Here is a 19,158-nt window from a genome sequence, read left to right as displayed (position 1 = left end):
TACTGTCTGCTGAGCTGTGTACCTAATCCTATCCTGTGGGATACTGTCTCCTGAGCTGTGTATCTAATCCTATCCTGTGTGATACTGTCTGCTGAGCTGTGTATCTAATCCTATCCTGTGTGATACTGTCTGCAGAGCCGTGTATCTAATCCTATCCTGTGGGATCCTGTCTGCTGAGCTGTGTATCTAATCCTATCCTGTGGGCTACTGTCTGCTGAGCTGTGTATCTAATCCTCTCCTGTGTGATACTGTCTGCTGAGCTGTGTATCTAATCCTATCCTGTGGGATACTGTCTGCTGAGCTGTGTATCTAATCCTATCCTGTGGGATACTGTCTGCTGAGCTGTGTATCTAATCCTCTCCTGTGTGATACTGTCTGCTGAGCTGTGTATCTAATCCTATCCTGTGGGATACTGTCTGCTGAGCTGTGTATCTAATCCTCTCCTGTGTGATACTGTCTGCTGAGCTGTGTATCTAATCCTATCCTGTGTGATACTGTCTGCTGAGCTGTGTATCTAATCCTATCCTGTGGGATACTGTCTGCTGAGCTGTGTATCTAATCCTATCCTGTGTGATACTGTCTGCTGAGCTGTGTATCTAATCCTATCCTGTGGGATACTGTCTGCTGAGCTGTGTATCTAATCCTATCCTGTGGGATACTGTCTGCTGAGTTGTGTATCTAATCCTATCCTGTGGGATACTGTCTGCTGAGCTGTGTATCTAATCCTATCCTGTGGGATACTGTCTGCTGAGCTATGTATCTAATCCTATCCTGTGGGATCCTGTCTGCTGAGCTGTGTATCTAATCCTATCCTGTGGAATACTGTCTGCTGAGCTGTGTATCTAATCCTATCCTGTGGGATACTGTCTGCTGAGCTGTGTATCTAATCCTCTCCTGTGTGATACTGTCTGCTGAGCTGTGTATCTAATCCTATCCTGTGGGATACTTTCTGCTGAGCTGTGTATCTAATCCTATCCTGTGGGATACTGTCTGCTGAGCTGTGTATCTAATCCTATCCTGTGGGATACTGTCTGCTGAGCTGTGTATCTAATCCTATCCTGTGTGATACTGTCTGCTGAGCTGTGTATCTAATCCTATCCTGTGGGATACTGTCTGCTGAGCTGTGTATCTAATCCTATCCTGTGGGATACTGTCTGCTGAGCTGTGTATCTAATCCTATCCTGTGGGATACTTTCTGCTGAGCTGTGTATCTAATCCTATCCTGTGGGATACTGTCTGCTGAGCTGTGTATCTAATCCTATCCTGTGGGATACTGTCTGCTGAGCTGTGTATCTAATCCTATCCTGTGTGATACTGTCTGCAGGGCTGTGTATCTAATCCTATCCTGTGTGATACTGTCTGCAGGGCTGTGTATCTAATCCTATCCTGTGTGATACTCCTGCTGTCCTTGGTGACACTTTACACATTTCTGGTCACCAGTATAATGTCTCTGCACTGTGTCCCTACATGTCATTCTCTGTTATCTGTTGTATACACTCAGATTAGGAGAGGGAGGCGTGCCATCACACACAGGAGAGCAGACTCCGCCCACTTTACTGCAGGCTGTAATCTGAGCTTTTTATACAGTCTGATTTCTGTAGGATTTCAGCAGCTGCTCCCCCTAGTGTTTAACAGTGGAAAATATCAAACTTTCTAATTTTTTTTTTTAGATTTTGCTCAATTAAAAACAAATAATAATATTTAAACAAAACATTAAAACATTATTACTTTACATTTTTTCAGTTATTGGAATTTTTTTTTTTTGACGATACCTTCCCTTTAATGAAATATCCAACTTTGATGCCTACCCTATGCCCCGGGCGGATGAAATGATAGAGAGGTTGGGGAAAGCTCAGTACCTTTTCGACCCTGGACCTCACAAAGGGGTTCAAGCAGGTGCCCCTGACGGAGGCCACCAAGGAGAAGGCTATATCAGTATAAGGTATTATCTTTTGGTTTGCATGGTGCACCAGCGACATTCCAATGATTAAAGGGAAGGTATCGTCAAAAAAAAAAAATTCCAATAACTGAAAAAATGTAAAGTAATAATGTTTTAATGTTTTGTATGCTGCTCCTCTGGCTTCTCCCGAGTCCCCACCCCCTCCACTCATTAAACACATCCCCAAATCATCATACAGTATCACAAACCTATACAAAAGCAGAACGTGTTACTAGTAAAGCATTTTTGGAAAATGCAATCGGTGATCGAACAAAATCGAACATTGTCGACTTTTGGGGAAAGTGCTCTAGTTACCGAGCTCAAACCGAACAGGCTAAGGCTTGTACCGAATGTGAAATTGGCAACCACTTAGAGAACCAGGTTCACTCATATCTAGTGGCACTGTGTGGGCGTCACATTCCCCCTTAGCAAAATGCAGACCGTCCGCGGGCTGCCCGTCCAACACCGGTTTTATTTTTCTGAAAAGATATAAAAGGTAAACATAATACAAATAAAATAACTTCATCCCACATCGGGAGGTGCTTTGCTTAAACGTTACAAATGGTTTTAAACGGTTGCTGCTGCCGCTCTCTCCCACCCAAGTAGCCTGGCCCTGATGCTGCCCCTAAAACCCAGGCAGCATCCCTTGACCCCAGTCCTGAACCAGTTACCCGAGTGGGATCTGTCCTTCCCCTCCAGAGGTTAGCCACCGGTTTCTGTGGTGGCTGGGCCCCAGCCTGCTCCACTGCGGGCCCTCCCTCCAACCTGCCTCTCCGGAGGCGGTAACGGTTAGCTGCAACACAACATTTTTATTTACATGCCACTAATGTTTGTGGTTGCCCTGCAAGTTCTCGGGCCTGTTCATAAAGAGTTCTTTATGCAACTGTTTGAAGGGTCCCCACAGGGACAACAATGCCGGCAACAGCCGGTTCCCAAATCACGGTGCAATCAGGTGACTGTTCGGTAATCATTTTTCCATTTGTCATCATTTCAAAAACTTTCAACTTTTAAACACACATACTTAGTGGTGGTCCCAACGGGGACGGTGGAACGGTGCTCCCTGCCATCACTTTGAGTCTTCGACATCACCTGAGGGAAGGGGCGCAGCGCTCACACGGGACTCCTGGCTGCCCCTCAACTTAGCATCCAGCGCGAACCACCCCCTTTCCCCACAGTGCCGGGTGTATTGGACTATGTCGCCCGGCATCAGGTTACGACCGGGGTGCTCCTCTGGCAGATGAGCATTCACATCCCGCCGGGCTATAAACACTTCGGCCTCCAGGCCCGGTTCATAAATAAATCCATAGCCCCGGCGGACATCAAACCGCCTCACCTGCCCTTCATACAGTGGGCCCCGGACCCGGAAGGCAGCTTGTCTCAGGCTCTCCTTCTCCCGGATCATACGGGCCACCATCTCCGCCTTCTTTCTTTCCCTTTCACCGATTCCCAGGCCCAACGGTACCGGCTCCCTGTCCCAGTACGGCGCTGCTGCGAGCTCCGGTGCACGGGTCGGGCCTGTTGAACATTGCCCACGACTGGTACTCTGGGTATCAGGTCCCGCGGTGACTTGGCCTTGGATGCCGCCTTGCAGTGGCAACCCGGCGCAACCTCAGCCGAGGTGTGGGGGATGGGCACAGGGGCTTTCCTCTGCTGGGCCTTCGGCACGGAGCGGGCTATCGGCTCCGGCTCGGGGGACTTCTCGGGGGACGCCTCCGGTTCGGTTTTCGGGGCTTTCCATGGCAGCACCTCCGGTCGGCTACGGGCTCCGGCTGCAGGTCGGTCCGCTTGGGCGGACATGCTGGGTATCGCTACCGGTTGCGGTGGTAGCGGGCCTAGTGGGGGGTCACGGCTTACGGGACGGGTGGTGAGGGAGGCAGCAGGGCGAGAGGGTTTAGACCGGGTCCCGCAGCCGCGATGACCGGCCCTTCAAGGGCATCGGGGCGTGGGTCACTCACCCTCCCTTCCTCCGCTTTCTCCTCGCGTCTCCGCACGGTCGCTATGACATCCGCCATGTCGGTCTCCCACTCCTCCAGGAGGAGCTGCATTTTGACCTGCAGCCTCTGGTAGAGCTGCGCGGTCCGGATCTCCACCCACGCCGCGGTTCCAGGCGCGGGGGCTACGGTGCTGCGGGACGGCATCCACATGTTGCTGGCGGCTTCTCTTAGGAACAAGATGGCTGCAGAGTCCTGGTGTCCCTGCTTTTATAGCCGCAGCTACATGCGTCCAGTCGCCATTTCGTCCCCCTTAGCCTCTTTCCGGCCCCTCCTCTATCGGGGCGGGGTTTTGGCCTTCGCGCCTCCGCTACTCGAGCAGACGCTCGAGCAGGAACTCTTCGCGCCAAAGATGGCGGCTTCTGAAATTTTCCGGCCGGACACCTCCGGCGGTAACAAGGCGCACCTCTACCCAACGGCAGAGCGGTAAGATCCTGTTCGTGACGCCAAGTTGTCGCGGGCGGAGGAGGGGACGCCGCACTCTCCCACTGCTCGGGTCCGGCTGCCGCTGCTGCTGCGGCCTGCTGATGCTCGGTGGCTCGAGCGATGGGCCGGATCCCGGGGACTCGAGCGGCGCTCCTCGCCCGTGAGTGAAAGGGGGTTGGTTTTTGGGATTGTTTATTGTCCGTGACGCCACCCACGGTTGTGGTGATTGTGTGGACACCACCGCTGCTCTGTATGGGGATCCCGGGACCGGTGACAGGGAGCAGCAAAGTTGTTGGTTCTCCCCTCCGTGGGTAGGGGGTAGTTGTCCCGGGGCCCAGTGATGAGGTGGGTAATGAGGGATGGCGGGGCCGGTGCAGGGCTTGGTGGGGTGCAGGGACGCGGGGGCAGCGCTGTGCCTCACGGCACTGTGGTACTCACTCAGCCTGAGATGGGGATACAGTTCTCGGTAAAACACACGGCTGGAAAGACAGTTCCCACGGACGGCTGCTGTTGCTTTTCCCCAGTAGTTGACGGTGACGGTCCCTTTTCTTGCACCTAAGATGATGTTGGTAGCGATGGGTTCCCACCGGTAACCTGCTCCCCGGCTTGGATATGGGCCGGAGGAGCCCCTCTTTGCCCGCAGGCGCTGGCCCTGAGAAACTGGTGCCTTGGCGGTGGCGGTGTCTCTCTCTAACGGTTGGACTGTTGCCTTCAATCGGGACTTGGTTGTTGAGAGACCCAGAGGTCCCCTTCACTGACGGATTTGGCAAATTCATGGCGACTTCTAGCCTTGTCGGGATCCGAAAGGCCCCTGCCAATGGTGCTGGCTTCTCTTCGTATACCGCTCCGGTACCGCCGGGCCACCACCCGTCCACGGTCCTTTCGGTAACCTCCAAGCAGCCTCTCCTGCAGACGGTCACCGCTGTCTGCTAACCTTGCTGTTCTCAGTCCGGGGCACACACCCGGACCAACTTCAGGCTTCCTTAACTGTCACTGTCTCTTCCACCTTACGCCTCTCTCTTGCTCCTCTACCACTTCACTTCCACTTCAGCTCTCACTACTCTGAACTCTCACTTCTCACTAAACTGATCTCTTCACTCCTTCACTTCCCTAGCTCAACTCAACTCAACTCCTAAACTAATCTGCCTGGTTTTCCCGCCTCCAGCGCTGTGAACTCCTCGGTGGGCGGAGCCAACCGCCTGGCCCACCCCCTGGTGTGGACATCAGCCCCTGGAGGAAGGCAACAAGGATTTTTGTGTAGCTTTGGTGTACCTATCTGGGGTGTAGGGTGTGGTGGTGTCATGACCTGTGACCCCTGGTTTGCCCAGGGCGTCACAGCACCACCTTTGCTAATGACAGCCGATCAGTGGGCGTGCCAGGTATTCGACCACTGCCAATCTGATCTATCCTACCCCATGGATAATCATTATCAGGTTCCTGGAGAATCCCTTTAATCTATACAGTCCCGGAGAGTGAGTTGTACAGTTCATGACATTGGTATTATCTTCTGGCAGAAAAAGGATTCAAGGCATTTTAGAAAAACGTAGTCTGTAATTATTCATTGAGTAGAAGTTGCCAGGATTTCCTTGCAGCTGAGGGATTAATTTACTGTTAAACTGAGGTACTGAGCTAGTAACCCATGTGCCTCTGGTGGACTGGACCCAAAAGGACTCAAGCACCACTCACGTCACTGCTGGAAATACTATAACTCTTCCACCTCCAGCCCAGATCAGGCAGGAGCATGGGACCTTGTGTGGCCAAACGACATCTGTAACAAGCAGGTAAATAGTAAAAAGATAAATCTACAACAACGAAGGCCCATTAGAAGGGCAATGAGCAACGGGAGAGATCATCAATGGTTCATTATGGATAATAATAGGGATATATAGACACGGTCGGATAGGGAGGAGGACACTGAAGAAGTGAGAGGACGAGTGGATAGTTCAGTTCATGGGGTGAGGGAATATATCCAGGGTTGTAGACAGTGGAGCTGTGACTGGGGTCATCACTTGTTGAGGGAACCTATTAGTATTGTGGATCTTCACATAAAATATGAGATCTACTTAGGATATTACGTGATATTATGGGGAGAATCATCCAAAGGGTCTTCTCGATCCTCACCCGTTACACCAACACCATAACACCATCTCTTATGTTCATTTAGGTGGCCCTGAGGATTGGCTGGAAATATCTTTCATTTTTTTATAACAATTTTATTGATTAATATTTTAATCTTATGTCAATTTTAAGATGAATGAATTAACGTGCGTAATGTGAAAGTGATTATTTGTGCTGGAGAATCTGCGGAGGGTCTGGATGATTTCATATTCATGTTGAGCTGAATTATGGCGTCCATCAATGTCTCCAGCATCTACACAAGTGTGTTCATCCTGGAGGGGGTCCCAGGCTTCGAGTCTTCTCATGTGTGGATATCCATCCCGATCTTTATCATGTATGTCATAGCTGTGCTGGGCAATCTCCTCATGCTGCTCCTCGTCATGGTGGCTTCTCGGCTGCACAGTCCCATGTATTATTTCCTCTGCACTTTGTCCCTCACTGATCTCGTTCTTTCGAGCTCCATTGCTCTGAAAATGCTCTGCATCTTCTGGCTCAATCACAAGGTGATCTCTTTTTTGTCCTGCCTCGTACAGATGTTCTTCATCCACTGTTTCACCTCACTAGAGTCTGGGGTCCTCCTGGCCATGGCGTTTGATAGATACATAGCCATCTGTAATCCTTTTCACTATGTAAGTACTTTAACCAACACATTCATAGGGAAAATAGTAATAGCCCTGGTGATAAGAGGAACTATAATAGTGACCCCCTGCCCATGGATGGCCAGTAGACTCCCATACTGCCAGAGCCACCAGATTCCTCACGCCTACTGTGACCACATGGCGGTTGTGAAGTTGGCTTGTACCGACACCACCATCAACAGCGCCTATGGGTTGACCGTGGTTTTAATAGTCATTGTATTTGACATTTCATGCATTGCTATTTCCTATGTCTTGATATTGAGAGCAGTTTTGAGTCTTTCCTCTAAGAGCGCCAAGAATAAAGCCTTTGGAACTTGTACATCTCATATTTGTATCATCCTCATGTTCTACACCTTGGGACTGTTTTCCTTCCTAACTTATAGGATAGGTCATATACCTCCGTACATCCATGTGATCCTGTCCAACCTCTACCTTCTCATCCCACCAGCTCTAAACCCCATCATCTATGGTGTGAAGACCCAGGAGATCCGCACTGCAGCTGTTCATCTCATTAGACGCACTGCAACATAGGACTTCACCAGGGTAGGACTTACGAACATTTCCTTCTTCACGAGGAGCGTAAGGAACATCATCTTTACATGCTGTGCTCTCTACAAGGGATTGTAATGGATGATGAAGACATTTTTAGTATTGGCCACAAGTGGTAATGTGTTATGGAGATAAATCTTCAGTTTTTCCCCTGTAAGTGGAGTGGGGGTCTCCATCATTGACCATGGGAACATGCTTGCAGCTAAGTCTCGGCCCAAGTACGGCCTCCTCCATGCACTGAATAAAGCTGTGTGAAGACATGGCTTCTTTTCTTGTCGTAGTAGATCTGGATGTGTATTAATATCACTCCACATCCACTGGAAGAAGCAGCCGTGTGGTGCCTAGAAATATACAGGAATGTTTCTAGAATTTTTAGATTTTTTTGTTTTAGTAATAATGACATAAAATACATAAAGAAAGAATTTATAAAATCCTCCCAGAAAATCAGCTCTGTTTTAAATGTATCAATATGTTTAGAGAGAAAGTCTGAATATTTGCGGCATCGTTGTGTGAACTTGCTCCTCCACCTTCCGCCTCCCTCGCCGCGCCGCGCCGCTGTTACACCGTGGACGATGCTGGGAGGGAACGTGCCGTCCTGCCAACGTCTACAGATAAACTTAAGTGAATCTAATTGCTAATAATAAATAAGTGTAATAATATTAAGTAGCAATAACACTGCGTAAATAAGAAATCCTCAGCCCCATCTTTGTATTCGTACAAGTGTCATGTTACGTGATGATAACTGCAGATCGCTTGTATTTCTGCAAATGATTCATGACGCATTGTGGAGTAAGGCAGGATCGGGGGAATTTCCAGTCACTTTTTTTTGGGGGGTGGGGGGGGGGTTCCTTTGCCAATGCACTTTGCACCAAATTTATCATGCAGGATGTGGCACAAAACAAGAAACTTGTAAGATCATCTGAGGCTCAGGAGAACTTCAGGTGGAGAAGAAGACGGATCCATTACGGGCGTTGTAGTTAAAATCAAGGGATATCAGAAAAAAATTTATTTCTGAATTTATAATACAGTAGTATAAACTAGCAACAAATGTTATTTCATAAAGCTAAAAAATTTAAAATTCACTTCCTCTTACCATAAAAGTGTATATCTGCACTGCACATATATATAATATATACAAATAAATGGTCCAATTGCTGAAGGATCTCTTGTCTTTCTTTCTCTCTCTCTTTCTTTCTCTCTCTTTCTTTCTCTCTCTCTCTCTCTTTCTCTCTCTCACTTTCTCTCTCTCTTTCTTTCTCTCTTTCTCTCTTTCTTTCTCTCTCTCTCTCTCTCTCTTTCTCTCTCTCTTTCTTTCTCTCCCTTTCTCTCTTTCTTTTTCTCTCTTTCTCTTTCTTTCTCTTTCTCTCTCTCTTTCTCTCTCACTTTCTCTCTCTCTCTTTCTTTCTCTCTCTCTCTCTCACTTTCTCTCTCTCTCTCTCTTTCTTTCTCTCTCTCTCTCTCTTTCTTTCTCTCTCTCTTTCTCTCTCTCTTTCTTTCTTTCTTATGCTGTATCTTTCCTGTGTCACGTCTATCCAGGTGTGTGCACGTTCTCGTTGGTTTGCCCAATCACATATTGGGAGGGGCTATTTTTTCTTAAAAAGCGCACATAGAACTACATCATCTGGATTGGCTCCTATGGTCTGCTATTTATTCTCACTGCTCACAGGTCTCTACTGGCTATATGTCTGGATGGATGGTTGTCTGGAGTCACAGCGCTTTGGTTAAGGTTTTCTTACTGAGACATTGCTATTGTTATTCCCTGCACTTTGTTTGTGTGATTCCCTTCCCATTTATCTCCTATTTTGTTTCATTTAGGTTTGGGAGCATGTCCACATATTCTGCTATTCTTTGTGATTTCTTGTATTCCATTATCCCTGTATGATTGTGTTTGCACGTTCCTAGGCCTGTGTCTCACCCCCTCCTGTGTGCACTTCATTCATGTCTATTGTTGTTTTTGTGTTACACTTGGTTTATAGCTTAGGGTGCAATTTTCAGTGCAGGACACTCAGGGTCAGTCATCACACAAAGACAGCCTGTGGAACTGTGATGTCCTGGACTAGCCAGGTAGTCATAGATAGACCCCTGCACTACACCTGTCCCCCAATAAGGTGTCATAAGCCAAACTTTAAACCCTAGTCACCTCTCTCAGTACTTGATGGACACACCAGGGGGCAGAGCCAGGCAGTTGGCCACACCCATCGAGGAGTTCAGAGAGCCTGAGGCAGGAAACACAGGCAGATCAGTTTTAGTGTTGAGCAGTGGTGGAGGTCAGGCCTGTGGGACAGGCCTGTGACAGTCTGACAGGTGCCGGGGTTGGAGCCCGGGCACCTTTGGCTAGGAGGCAAACGGTGGCCTTAGCCTGCAGGAGCCGGGAAGAATTGCTTGGTGGAACTGTGGTGGACTGGGACAGGGTAGTGGCCCACCGGTACTGACCCGGGGAACCGACTCGGAAACCGGAGCACACAGGGGGGTACTCAGACTCTGAAACAAGGTCCATAATACACTGGACTGAGTTAATTAACTGATTGCGGTCTGGACTATAGGTCCTTTCCCACTCAAGTCCCGACTGAAGACAAGAGCCCACTGAGGGGGATAGAAAGCCACCGCCCAGGCAGAGAGATCCCACGGGCCAGCATCTGCGGGCAAAAGGGCTCTTCTGGCATACACAAAGCTGGGGAGCGGACTCCCATTGCTCAGGCATAGGAGTCATCATTCCATTAAAAGCGAGATGCAGGAGAAAGGCGGAAACTACCAACCTGAAAAAGGGGAGAAGCACAGCCGGCTGCGGACACCGTCCACCATCTTGTTTGGTTTACCAGAGACTCCAGTGTGTCTGTCATAGTGAGTACAACAGTGCCCTCGGGCCCCGCGCAGCACTGCACCGCAATGTCACGCACTCCTCTAGCCTCGCATCCCACGGGTCCCGGGACCATCACCCCCCTACCCACGGAGGGGTTAAGACCAGGCTGCGCAACACCGTCCCCGGGAGCCTAGTCAACGGCAGCGGTGGTGCCCATCTATTCACCACAACCCGTGGGTAGCTTCACGAACTTAAAACCCCCCAAACAACCGTGGCCCTGGCCGTGGATCACCCCACCGTACATCGCCAGCAAGCTCCCTTCAGAGCGACGTGACCCCCGGGTCCGTGAGGAGCTTGAGCCACCCACCGACGAGCACGGATCTGAGTGGCTCGGCAGCCGGCCGAGCCCCGGGCCGGTACATAATCACCCATGTTCCACATTTACACACTACATACAGCTTAGGAGCCTTATCACAGGGTGGGATGGCTCAGGGTAGGCAGGGGATGGCCATCACGATAATGGGACTTCCCGGTCACTGAAGCCAGCCACCTGGTGGGTGGTTTCCACCTGGGGGTAGAAATAGGCGCAACACACTAACATCAAAAATAGACCCGTCAGGGCTGTAGTTCTGGCAAGACATCTCTGGAAAACTTGGACTTTACTAGGCTCGGGGCTTGGAGCGGGAGCTCAGCCAGGGTACCTAACTGCGGAGGGGGACACCCTAGAAATAGGACTCACTCTCCTTCTCTCTCAAAACACCGGTGGTGGCCCCTTACTGGATTTGGGATTGACCGGAGCCCATCATGGCAGGGACCAGTGTGACCAGGCTGACAGCTGAAGTTGTAAGTAAACTACACCCTGAACCTGCAGAGACTGTTGGCTCGTCCTTACCGTTGCCACTGCCCAGCACTTAGGTGCCAACGGCCATTAAAACCCCCATCATCCACCCGGGGCCCGCTCCGCCTGTGGGGAGCGACACCATCCATAACACCTGCCCCGGCGAGGAACCCGGCAGCGCGGCTACTCCCTTGCCGCATACCACAGGTGGCGTCACTACAAACATTTCCCAATACCCCGCTTCCTCCAGCATTTGCTGTACGCCTAGGGGCAGCAGAACTGGGCAAGGCCACCCGTGACATTCACTGACCTGACCCGCGACTGACCGGCAACAGGTAGGTTAACCACCTGCCCCATGGGGGGATACCCCATCATACTTTGTGGTGTGTTGTTGATGACATTATAGCCCTCACACTTCCCAAGTGATCTGTGGGGGACATAATATTGTGTGTAGTGTCCCTTATACTATGTAGTGGGTTGTGGTGTCCATTATACTGCATGTTGGGGCTGTAGGGGAAATGATATTGGGTGTGGGGGCCCTCACACTGCCGATATGATCTGGACATCTTACTATACAGGGGGTTGTGGTGTCCCTCATACTTAGTGTGGGCTATGGGTGACATTATAGTGTATGCGGGGGCACTCAAACCGCCAGTGTGACCTATGGGGGCCCCATAACATTGTGTGTAGGGAGTTGTGGGGCCATTGTGACGCCCTGGACCCCAGGGGTCACAGGTCCACTACACAACACCAGACACCCCCTTCCCTGGACAGGGCACACCAGTCAAACATTAAATCCTTGTTGCCACCCTCCAGGGTTGATGTCCACACCAGGTGGGGCGGAGCCAGGTGGTTGGCCCCGCCCACCGAGGAGTTCACAGCCTGCAGGCGGGAAAAACACTGTAGTCAGTCCAGTTGTGGTCTGTAGTGAGTGAAGAGTGAAAACTGTTAGTGTCTGGGTCGGTACCCAGGCACATTCAGCAAGGTCGGCAGACGGTGGTGACCGTCTGCAGGAGTTGGCGAAGGTCAGCGGAACCGTAGGACCGGGATCAGGCGGTGGCCCGCCGGTACCGAACCGGGGAGCAGATTGGAGCCAAGCACCAAGCAGGGTACTCAGACCCCGACTGGGCTTAAAGCCAACCTCTAGTCAAATTCTCTGATTGCGGTCTGGACCTCAGGGGTTCATTCCCAACCAAGTCCCGATTGAAGGCAACAGCCCAACCATTACGGATAAGTGCCACCGCCAAGGGCCAGAGATCCAAAGGGCCAGCGTCTGCGGGCGAAGGGGCTCCCCCGGCACATATACGTCGGGGAGCGGACTATTGGTGCCCAGGCATTGGAGTCAATGTGGCGCTCTGGCCTAGCCAGGTCGTCACAGATAACACACAAACACCCCCACCCCCATTAGACAGGGACACCAGCCAAACACAAAACCCTTGTTGCCTTCCTCCAGTGTCTGATGTCCACACCAGGTGGGGCGGAGCCAAGCGGTTGGCCCCACCCACCGAGGATCCAACAGCAGGGAGACGAAAATTCGACCGCAAACAGCTGCTATGCCAAACAATTTCTTTTATTTAGACGATTTTCTCCATAGGTGCAGGTAAAAATGCGGGAGGTGGCTTGGATGCGAGTCCCTCCACAGGACGACGGCCGTTTTGTCTGTAAGTCAGACTTCTACGGGTCCACGTCAGGGAATGGCCGCACGCACCTTATAAAGGGGAGTGCATCCAGGCCACCGCCCCGCACGTTAAAAACAGAGGAATTAACCCATAACAGTGATTTACATGAATGAATACAAAACATCCCATTTAAAACATAATTATACAAACAATGTTGCATGCATTACTATACATACAAAAAAGGAAAAATACCACTGACAAGGTACAAGGGCATTTTGTATCGTCAGATCCACACATAACACATTATATTCATGTTATTCTTTATTACTGACCTATCAATTCGTTTTTCAAATGGTATAAAATGTATCAAACACTCGCAGATCATTTACAAAAAACTGTTTTTTAAAAAAAAAAAACAAAAAAAAAAAACAAAACGTTTTTTTATAAGAAGACCACTAAGTCGTTGCGGTCATTTAACCCCAGGCTTCCCTGAGCTCCAAATTTTATTATCATCTTCGCTTCTTTTCGTAGCAATAATTTGTGGAGATCGCCCCCTTGTGGGGGTAGGGAAACCTGGACTAGTCCTGCAAACCGCAAGGTGTTAGGATTGCCTTCATGTGCTGTACGAATGTGTTCTATTAACCTAGGAGAACCTTTTCCTGTCGATATTGATTTGTAATGCTCTCTAAAGCGTACGTACATACACCTGATTGTCTTCCCTATATAGAATCTCCCACAGGGACATACAATCACGTAAACCACATATTTCGTTTTGCAGGAGATGAACTGCCTTACTTGGTGAGAAAAAGAACCAATTTGAAGAGATGTACCGGTGAGATGTAAGGCGCAAAACTTGCAGTGGCCACAGCGAAAGTTCCCTACAGGGGAACATTTTTCCAGCCATGTGGATGGACAAGTCACTCTGTTTTTCACCAGTAGATCTTTCAAATTGTTACACCGTCTATAAGAGACTAAGGGTCCTGTATCTATCCTATCCTTCAAATCTGGATCGTTGGCAAGGATATGCCAATTCTTCTTTATGGCTTTTTTGATTACTCCATCTAAGGGGCCAAATCTGAAACTAAACATAAACCTATTAGCGGCATTGTTCGTTTTTCTTATCCTTTTTGTCTTCACTTGACTACAAGACGATTCACCGACACTAGGGGATTGAGTAAAGCCTAAAACGTCCGAACTCTCAGAACACACCTTGTCATAGGCGGAATCGATCAATGTACTCGGGTACCCCCGTGCCAATAGCCTTAATTTTAAATCTCCAGCCTGTTCTTCAAAAATTTCTTTTACATTATTGATCCTCCTTAACCTCAAAAACTGAGAGTAAGGTAAAGCTGCTTTAGTATGATTGGGGTGAGCACTATTAAAGTGCAGCAACGAATTAGAGGCGGTTGGTTTTCTATACATCTTTGTCAATATTAAACCGTCCTTCACTTCCACCTCTATATCCAAAAAAGTTATAGTGTTGCCCCCAAAACATGATGTGAAAGACATATTCATGGTGTTGGTATCATTCAGGTAGGTGACAAAGCCTGTGAACTCCTCCTCCGTGCCATCCCACACCATGAATATGTCATCCACATACCTGAGGAACAACTTTACGTGCTTGAGAAATGGGTTTGTGCTAACAAAAACGTATGTGCTCTCAAAAAAACCCAAAAAAATGTTCGCCATGGCGCACGATACGGGGGTACCCATCGCAGTACCCCCGCACTGAACGTACCACTTATCCAGGAACATAAATGCATTTCTAGAAAGCACAAAATCCAAAGCCTCTCCAACAAAATCGCAGTACAACTGCGTTTTTCCACTGCGCGCTACCGTATCCCTTACTGCCTGTACGCCCAGGTTCTGAGGTATCCGTGTATACAGGCTTTCCACGTCAATGGATACCAGCCTGAAGCCCTCCTGCCAGACGAAGCCTCTCAACAATGACACAAAATCATTGCTATCCTTCACATAAGAAGGAATTCTTTTCATAAGAGGCCTCAATAACCAATCAAGATAGTGGGACAACGGCTCAGTTAATGAGCCGATGCCAGCCACTATTGGGCGGCCAGGGGGATTAACACTGTCCTTATGTATCTTGGGTATAGCGTACCAATGGGGTTTTGTGGGGAACTCAGGGATTAATTTTTCCACCTGAGTATTAGTAAGAAAACCGAGTGTTACATATCTCCCTAGAAATCGTATCAGCTGCTTCTTGTACTCATTAATGGGGTTAGATTGGAGAGGAGTATATGTGTCACGGTCTTGCAAGTGTCTTAGGCATTCTTTTATATATGCAGCACGCGTCAACAACACGATATTACCGCCCTTGTCAGCTTGGCGGAATACCGTGTCGTCCCACGTGCGCATTGTTTTCACCGCTAACGCTTCCCCCTCATTAAGATTGTTATCCATTTTGGGGTACAGTAATGCCTCCACATCCTTGACAACTGCTTCCTGAAACACATCGATTAAATTACCGTGGACTACTGGGGGGAAAAAATTGGATTTCACCCCCTTGGTAAATTTTCCACATTCAACTGTGTCACCACCTGGGTGAAAGGGATTGTCACCCTCAGGGTCACTTAGACTCAAAAGCAAACCAGCCGCCTGGGTTACCGTAGAGTCGAATGCCCCCGTGATGTCCCAATCAGACCCCCCAGTTGTACAAGGTTGGTGACCCTCAGGGACCACAGTTGAAGTGGTTGATGTCTGGTGAAAAAACTTGTGCAAATGCATTTTTCTTGTAGCTTTATATAAGTCAATCCTCAACTCGGCAAAATCAAACTCTTCTGGCACGCAAAAATTTAAACCTCTAGACAAAACAGTTACCATATCGTCAGTTAGCTCATGTTCAGACAAGTTAACAATGCCGCTAGTGGGGAGAGAGAGAGAAGATGAAAAACATTCTAATTCTTCCATGAGACAAATTTTCTTTTGTGTCCTCTTCCCCTTGTGCCTCTTACTGCCCCCCCTACGGGTGCGTTTCCTAAAGGGGCAGGATTTGGCCCAACATGGGGGGTCACCATTCTAGAGGGGCCTGGAACCACGTCCTCCGAGCCACTAGACTCCGACTCCGTGGTCCAGTACCCTTTTTCCTGGTTGCCCAGTTTTTTATTTTTTATATACGGTTTTCTTTTGTAATTTTTAGAACGATCTTTCGTCCAACAGAAAATTTGTCCCATTTCGTAATCTTTTTTATCCCTCATAAATTTCTCTCTTTTTTTATTTTTAATCTCTGTCTGAGTTTCAATCAATTTTTTATCCAAATTCTGTACAAATGTTGTCCAAATACCCTCAGTAACCCGTGAACGAGTGTCTTTTTTCAAATCATCCAGCTGTATGTTCAGAGCTGAATACTCCTCCTCATTTTTCTTTAACACCAGCTGGAGCAGTCTCATGGAACAATCATGCTGAATGCTCTCCCATTCTTTAGTAAAACTTGTGTCATCTTGAAAATGGGACAATGTCTTTATCACACGAAGGCCCCTAGGGACCCTGCCGCAATCAACATAAGACTGCAACGACTTAATAGTCCAAAATAAACGCACCTCTCTGTCAGAGAGGGAATATATCTTATTTTCGAGTGTCTTAATGCCCAGTACCTCAGTGTCCTTTTTTAAGTTGCATTCCTCGAAAAAGGAAGCCGCATCCATCCTCCCCGCCTGTACACCTGGAACGTCAACAGAACTTGCGCCTTCATTGTCCATCAGTTCCATCGTGGCTACCGCACATGTGATAATATACACAGTCTTTTGTGAACCTTGGTAATGAGCCTGGCAACAGCGTGCAATAGAGACTCCAGGAAAAGATCCAAGTATAATGCAGCCAAACGAGAACAAGTCCTGCACTGCCTGCCCTCAATTTACCTTTTGGTTCAGTGGCTCACGTGCTGATGGTTATCATGTGGCGCTGGTTTCAGGCGCAGCGTGCTGGTCGGTAGCAGACAGCTAGGGGATCCAACAGCAGGGAGACGAAAAATCGACCGCAAACAGCTGCTATGCCAAACAATTTCTAACAATAATAACACACAAACACCCCCACCCCCATTAGACAGGGACACCAGCCAAACACAAAACCCTTGTTGCCTTCCTCCAGTGTCTGATGTCCACACCAGGTGGGGCGGAGCCAAGCGGTTGGCCCCACCCACCGAGGAGTTCACAGGCCTGGAGGCGGGAAAAGTGACAGTTTAGTCCAGGAGGTGGAAGTGAGAGGAGTAAACACTTGGGTGTCTGGGTTTGTGGCCCAGGCACTGACAGCAAGGTTGGCAGACGGTGGTGGCCGTCTGCAGGAGTGGTGAAGCGAAGCGGAACCGTAGGATCGGGGACGGGCGACGGCCCGCCGGTACCGACCAGGGAGCGAAGTGAAGCCAGCACACACAGGCAGGGCCATCGGACCCTGACCAGGCTTGGAGCCGCCGACAATAGTCAAATCCGAATTTGACCGGAACTCCAGGGGTTTCCAACAGCAAAAGTCCAGATTGAAGGCAACCGCCCACACCGTGAGGGTATACAGCTACCGCCTAAGGCTAGAGACCGAAGGGCCAGCGCCTGCGGGCAAACGGGCTCCTCCGGTACCCATACACTGGGGAGCGGACTACCGTTGGGGATCCATAGTAGTCAAGCGAGAACATCAAGGTGCAGGGAAAGACGGCTGCCATCACCTGTCCGGGGAGAGACACAGCAGCCAGCTGCGGGACCCGTCCATCCAGCTGTTTGGTTTACCGAGGACTTTGTACATTTCCTACTGAGTACACCCGTGCCATCCGGCACCGCGCCGCGCTGTCCCTGCGACCCTGCACCTCACCAACCCTGCCTCCCCGTCACATCATCGGGCCCCGGGACCACCGACCCCTACCCACGGAGGGGGAAAACAACATCCCAGCTGCTCCCCATCATCGCTCCCGGGATCCCTGTCACCAGCAGCGGTGGTGCCCATCTTCACCACGACCCTTGGGTGGCGTCACGGACTAAATCCCCCAAACCAACCACCCCTTTCACTCACAGGCGAGGAGCGCCGGTCGAGTCCCCGGATCCGGCCCACCGCTCGAGCCACCGAGCAGCCGCAGCAGCGCCGGACCCGAGCGTTAGCGAAAGCGCAGCAGCGGCGGCGTCCTCCCCGCCCGCGACATCAACATACAAACACAGGTGCAGGGAAACCACCATCAACCCATCCAGGGAAACACTGCAGCCGGCTGTGGGCCCCGTCCATCCAGCCGTTTGGTTTACCAGAGACTCTGTCCATCTGTGTCTGAGTGAGTACACCAGTGCCATCCGGCACCACGCCGCACTGCACCGCGACCCTGCACCCTGCGAACCCCCATCCTACGGGAATCCAACCAGCCACCGGGCCCCGGGACCAACAGCCCCTACCCATGGAGGGGTCAACACCTAGCTGCTCCCCGCCATCGCTCCCGGGAACCCCGTCACCAGCAGCGGTGGTGCCCACCATCACCACAACCCGTGGGTGGCGTCACGAACTCTGTCCATCCCAAAAAACAATTTCAAATCCCCTTTTCACTCGTGGGCGAGGAGCGCTGCTCGAGCTCTGGGTCCGGCCCCGCTCAAGCCACCGAGGAGAAGGCACCGGATCCGGGCGCGATCTCCCCGAGCAGCCCCCACGACGGGGAAGCCGGCCCCCGCCCGCGACACCATCTTACTACATATTGGGACTGTAGGGGGAATCTTCAAAACATTTTTTGGGGCGGGATGGGAACATGTAGCGGGGGGGGGGTTCCCAAATAGGACTTTTGCTCGAAGGCCGCATGATTTCTACGTACACCACCCCGTTTCATATATCCTCTATGTCGGGGTGAGGCATACAGCTCCCTAACAATCACAAACACCTTGGATAAAGCTTCTGCGATACAAGGCATTCATACTTCATTAATAAGAAGACGCAGATTCCCACAGCAGCTCATTTACCAGGACACAGAGGTGCCAAGGATCCATTAGACCTGAGGTGACGCTGATCCCACAAGGACTCCCAGCCCTTCCATCATGACTATAAATATGAAGAGCTCGGGCACAGACAAGGACCATCCCTGTGCTGGATCACCAGGGACTGCACGACCTTGGAGGAGTCCATAATGAGCAGGTAAAGATGATACTGAGCCGGAACCGTGAGGACGACAATCCCGAGTTACCTATCAGGCGTTTGGTATAAGGTATCTACTGACAGTAAGGCACAGCAACTATGGAGGACATGGACAAGTATGGACCTCCATGTAATGGCCCC

General features: G+C 50.1%; 1 protein-coding gene across 1 annotated transcript; it reads left to right on the top strand.

Moving 5' to 3' along the window:
- Positions 1-6,695: 6,695 nt before the first annotated feature.
- Positions 6,696-7,643, top strand: LOC142290116 (olfactory receptor 52N2-like). Its single transcript, XM_075334049.1, has one exon. The coding sequence runs from the start codon at positions 6,702-6,704 to the stop codon at positions 7,641-7,643; it is 942 nt and encodes a 313-aa protein (XP_075190164.1). The 5' UTR covers positions 6,696-6,701.
- Positions 7,644-19,158: the final 11,515 nt, after the last annotated feature.

The sequence above is a fragment of the Anomaloglossus baeobatrachus genome, chromosome 2, assembly GCF_048569485.1.
Source record: "Anomaloglossus baeobatrachus isolate aAnoBae1 chromosome 2, aAnoBae1.hap1, whole genome shotgun sequence".
Taxonomy (NCBI): domain Eukaryota; kingdom Metazoa; phylum Chordata; class Amphibia; order Anura; family Aromobatidae; genus Anomaloglossus; species Anomaloglossus baeobatrachus.
This window is presented reverse-complemented; position numbering and strand designations above follow the sequence as displayed.

Excerpts from the sequence above, each read along its gene's own strand:
- LOC142290116 (XM_075334049.1), top strand. The coding sequence starts at position 6,702 with ATGGCGTCCATCAATGTCTCCAGCATCTACACAAGTGTGTTCATCCTG.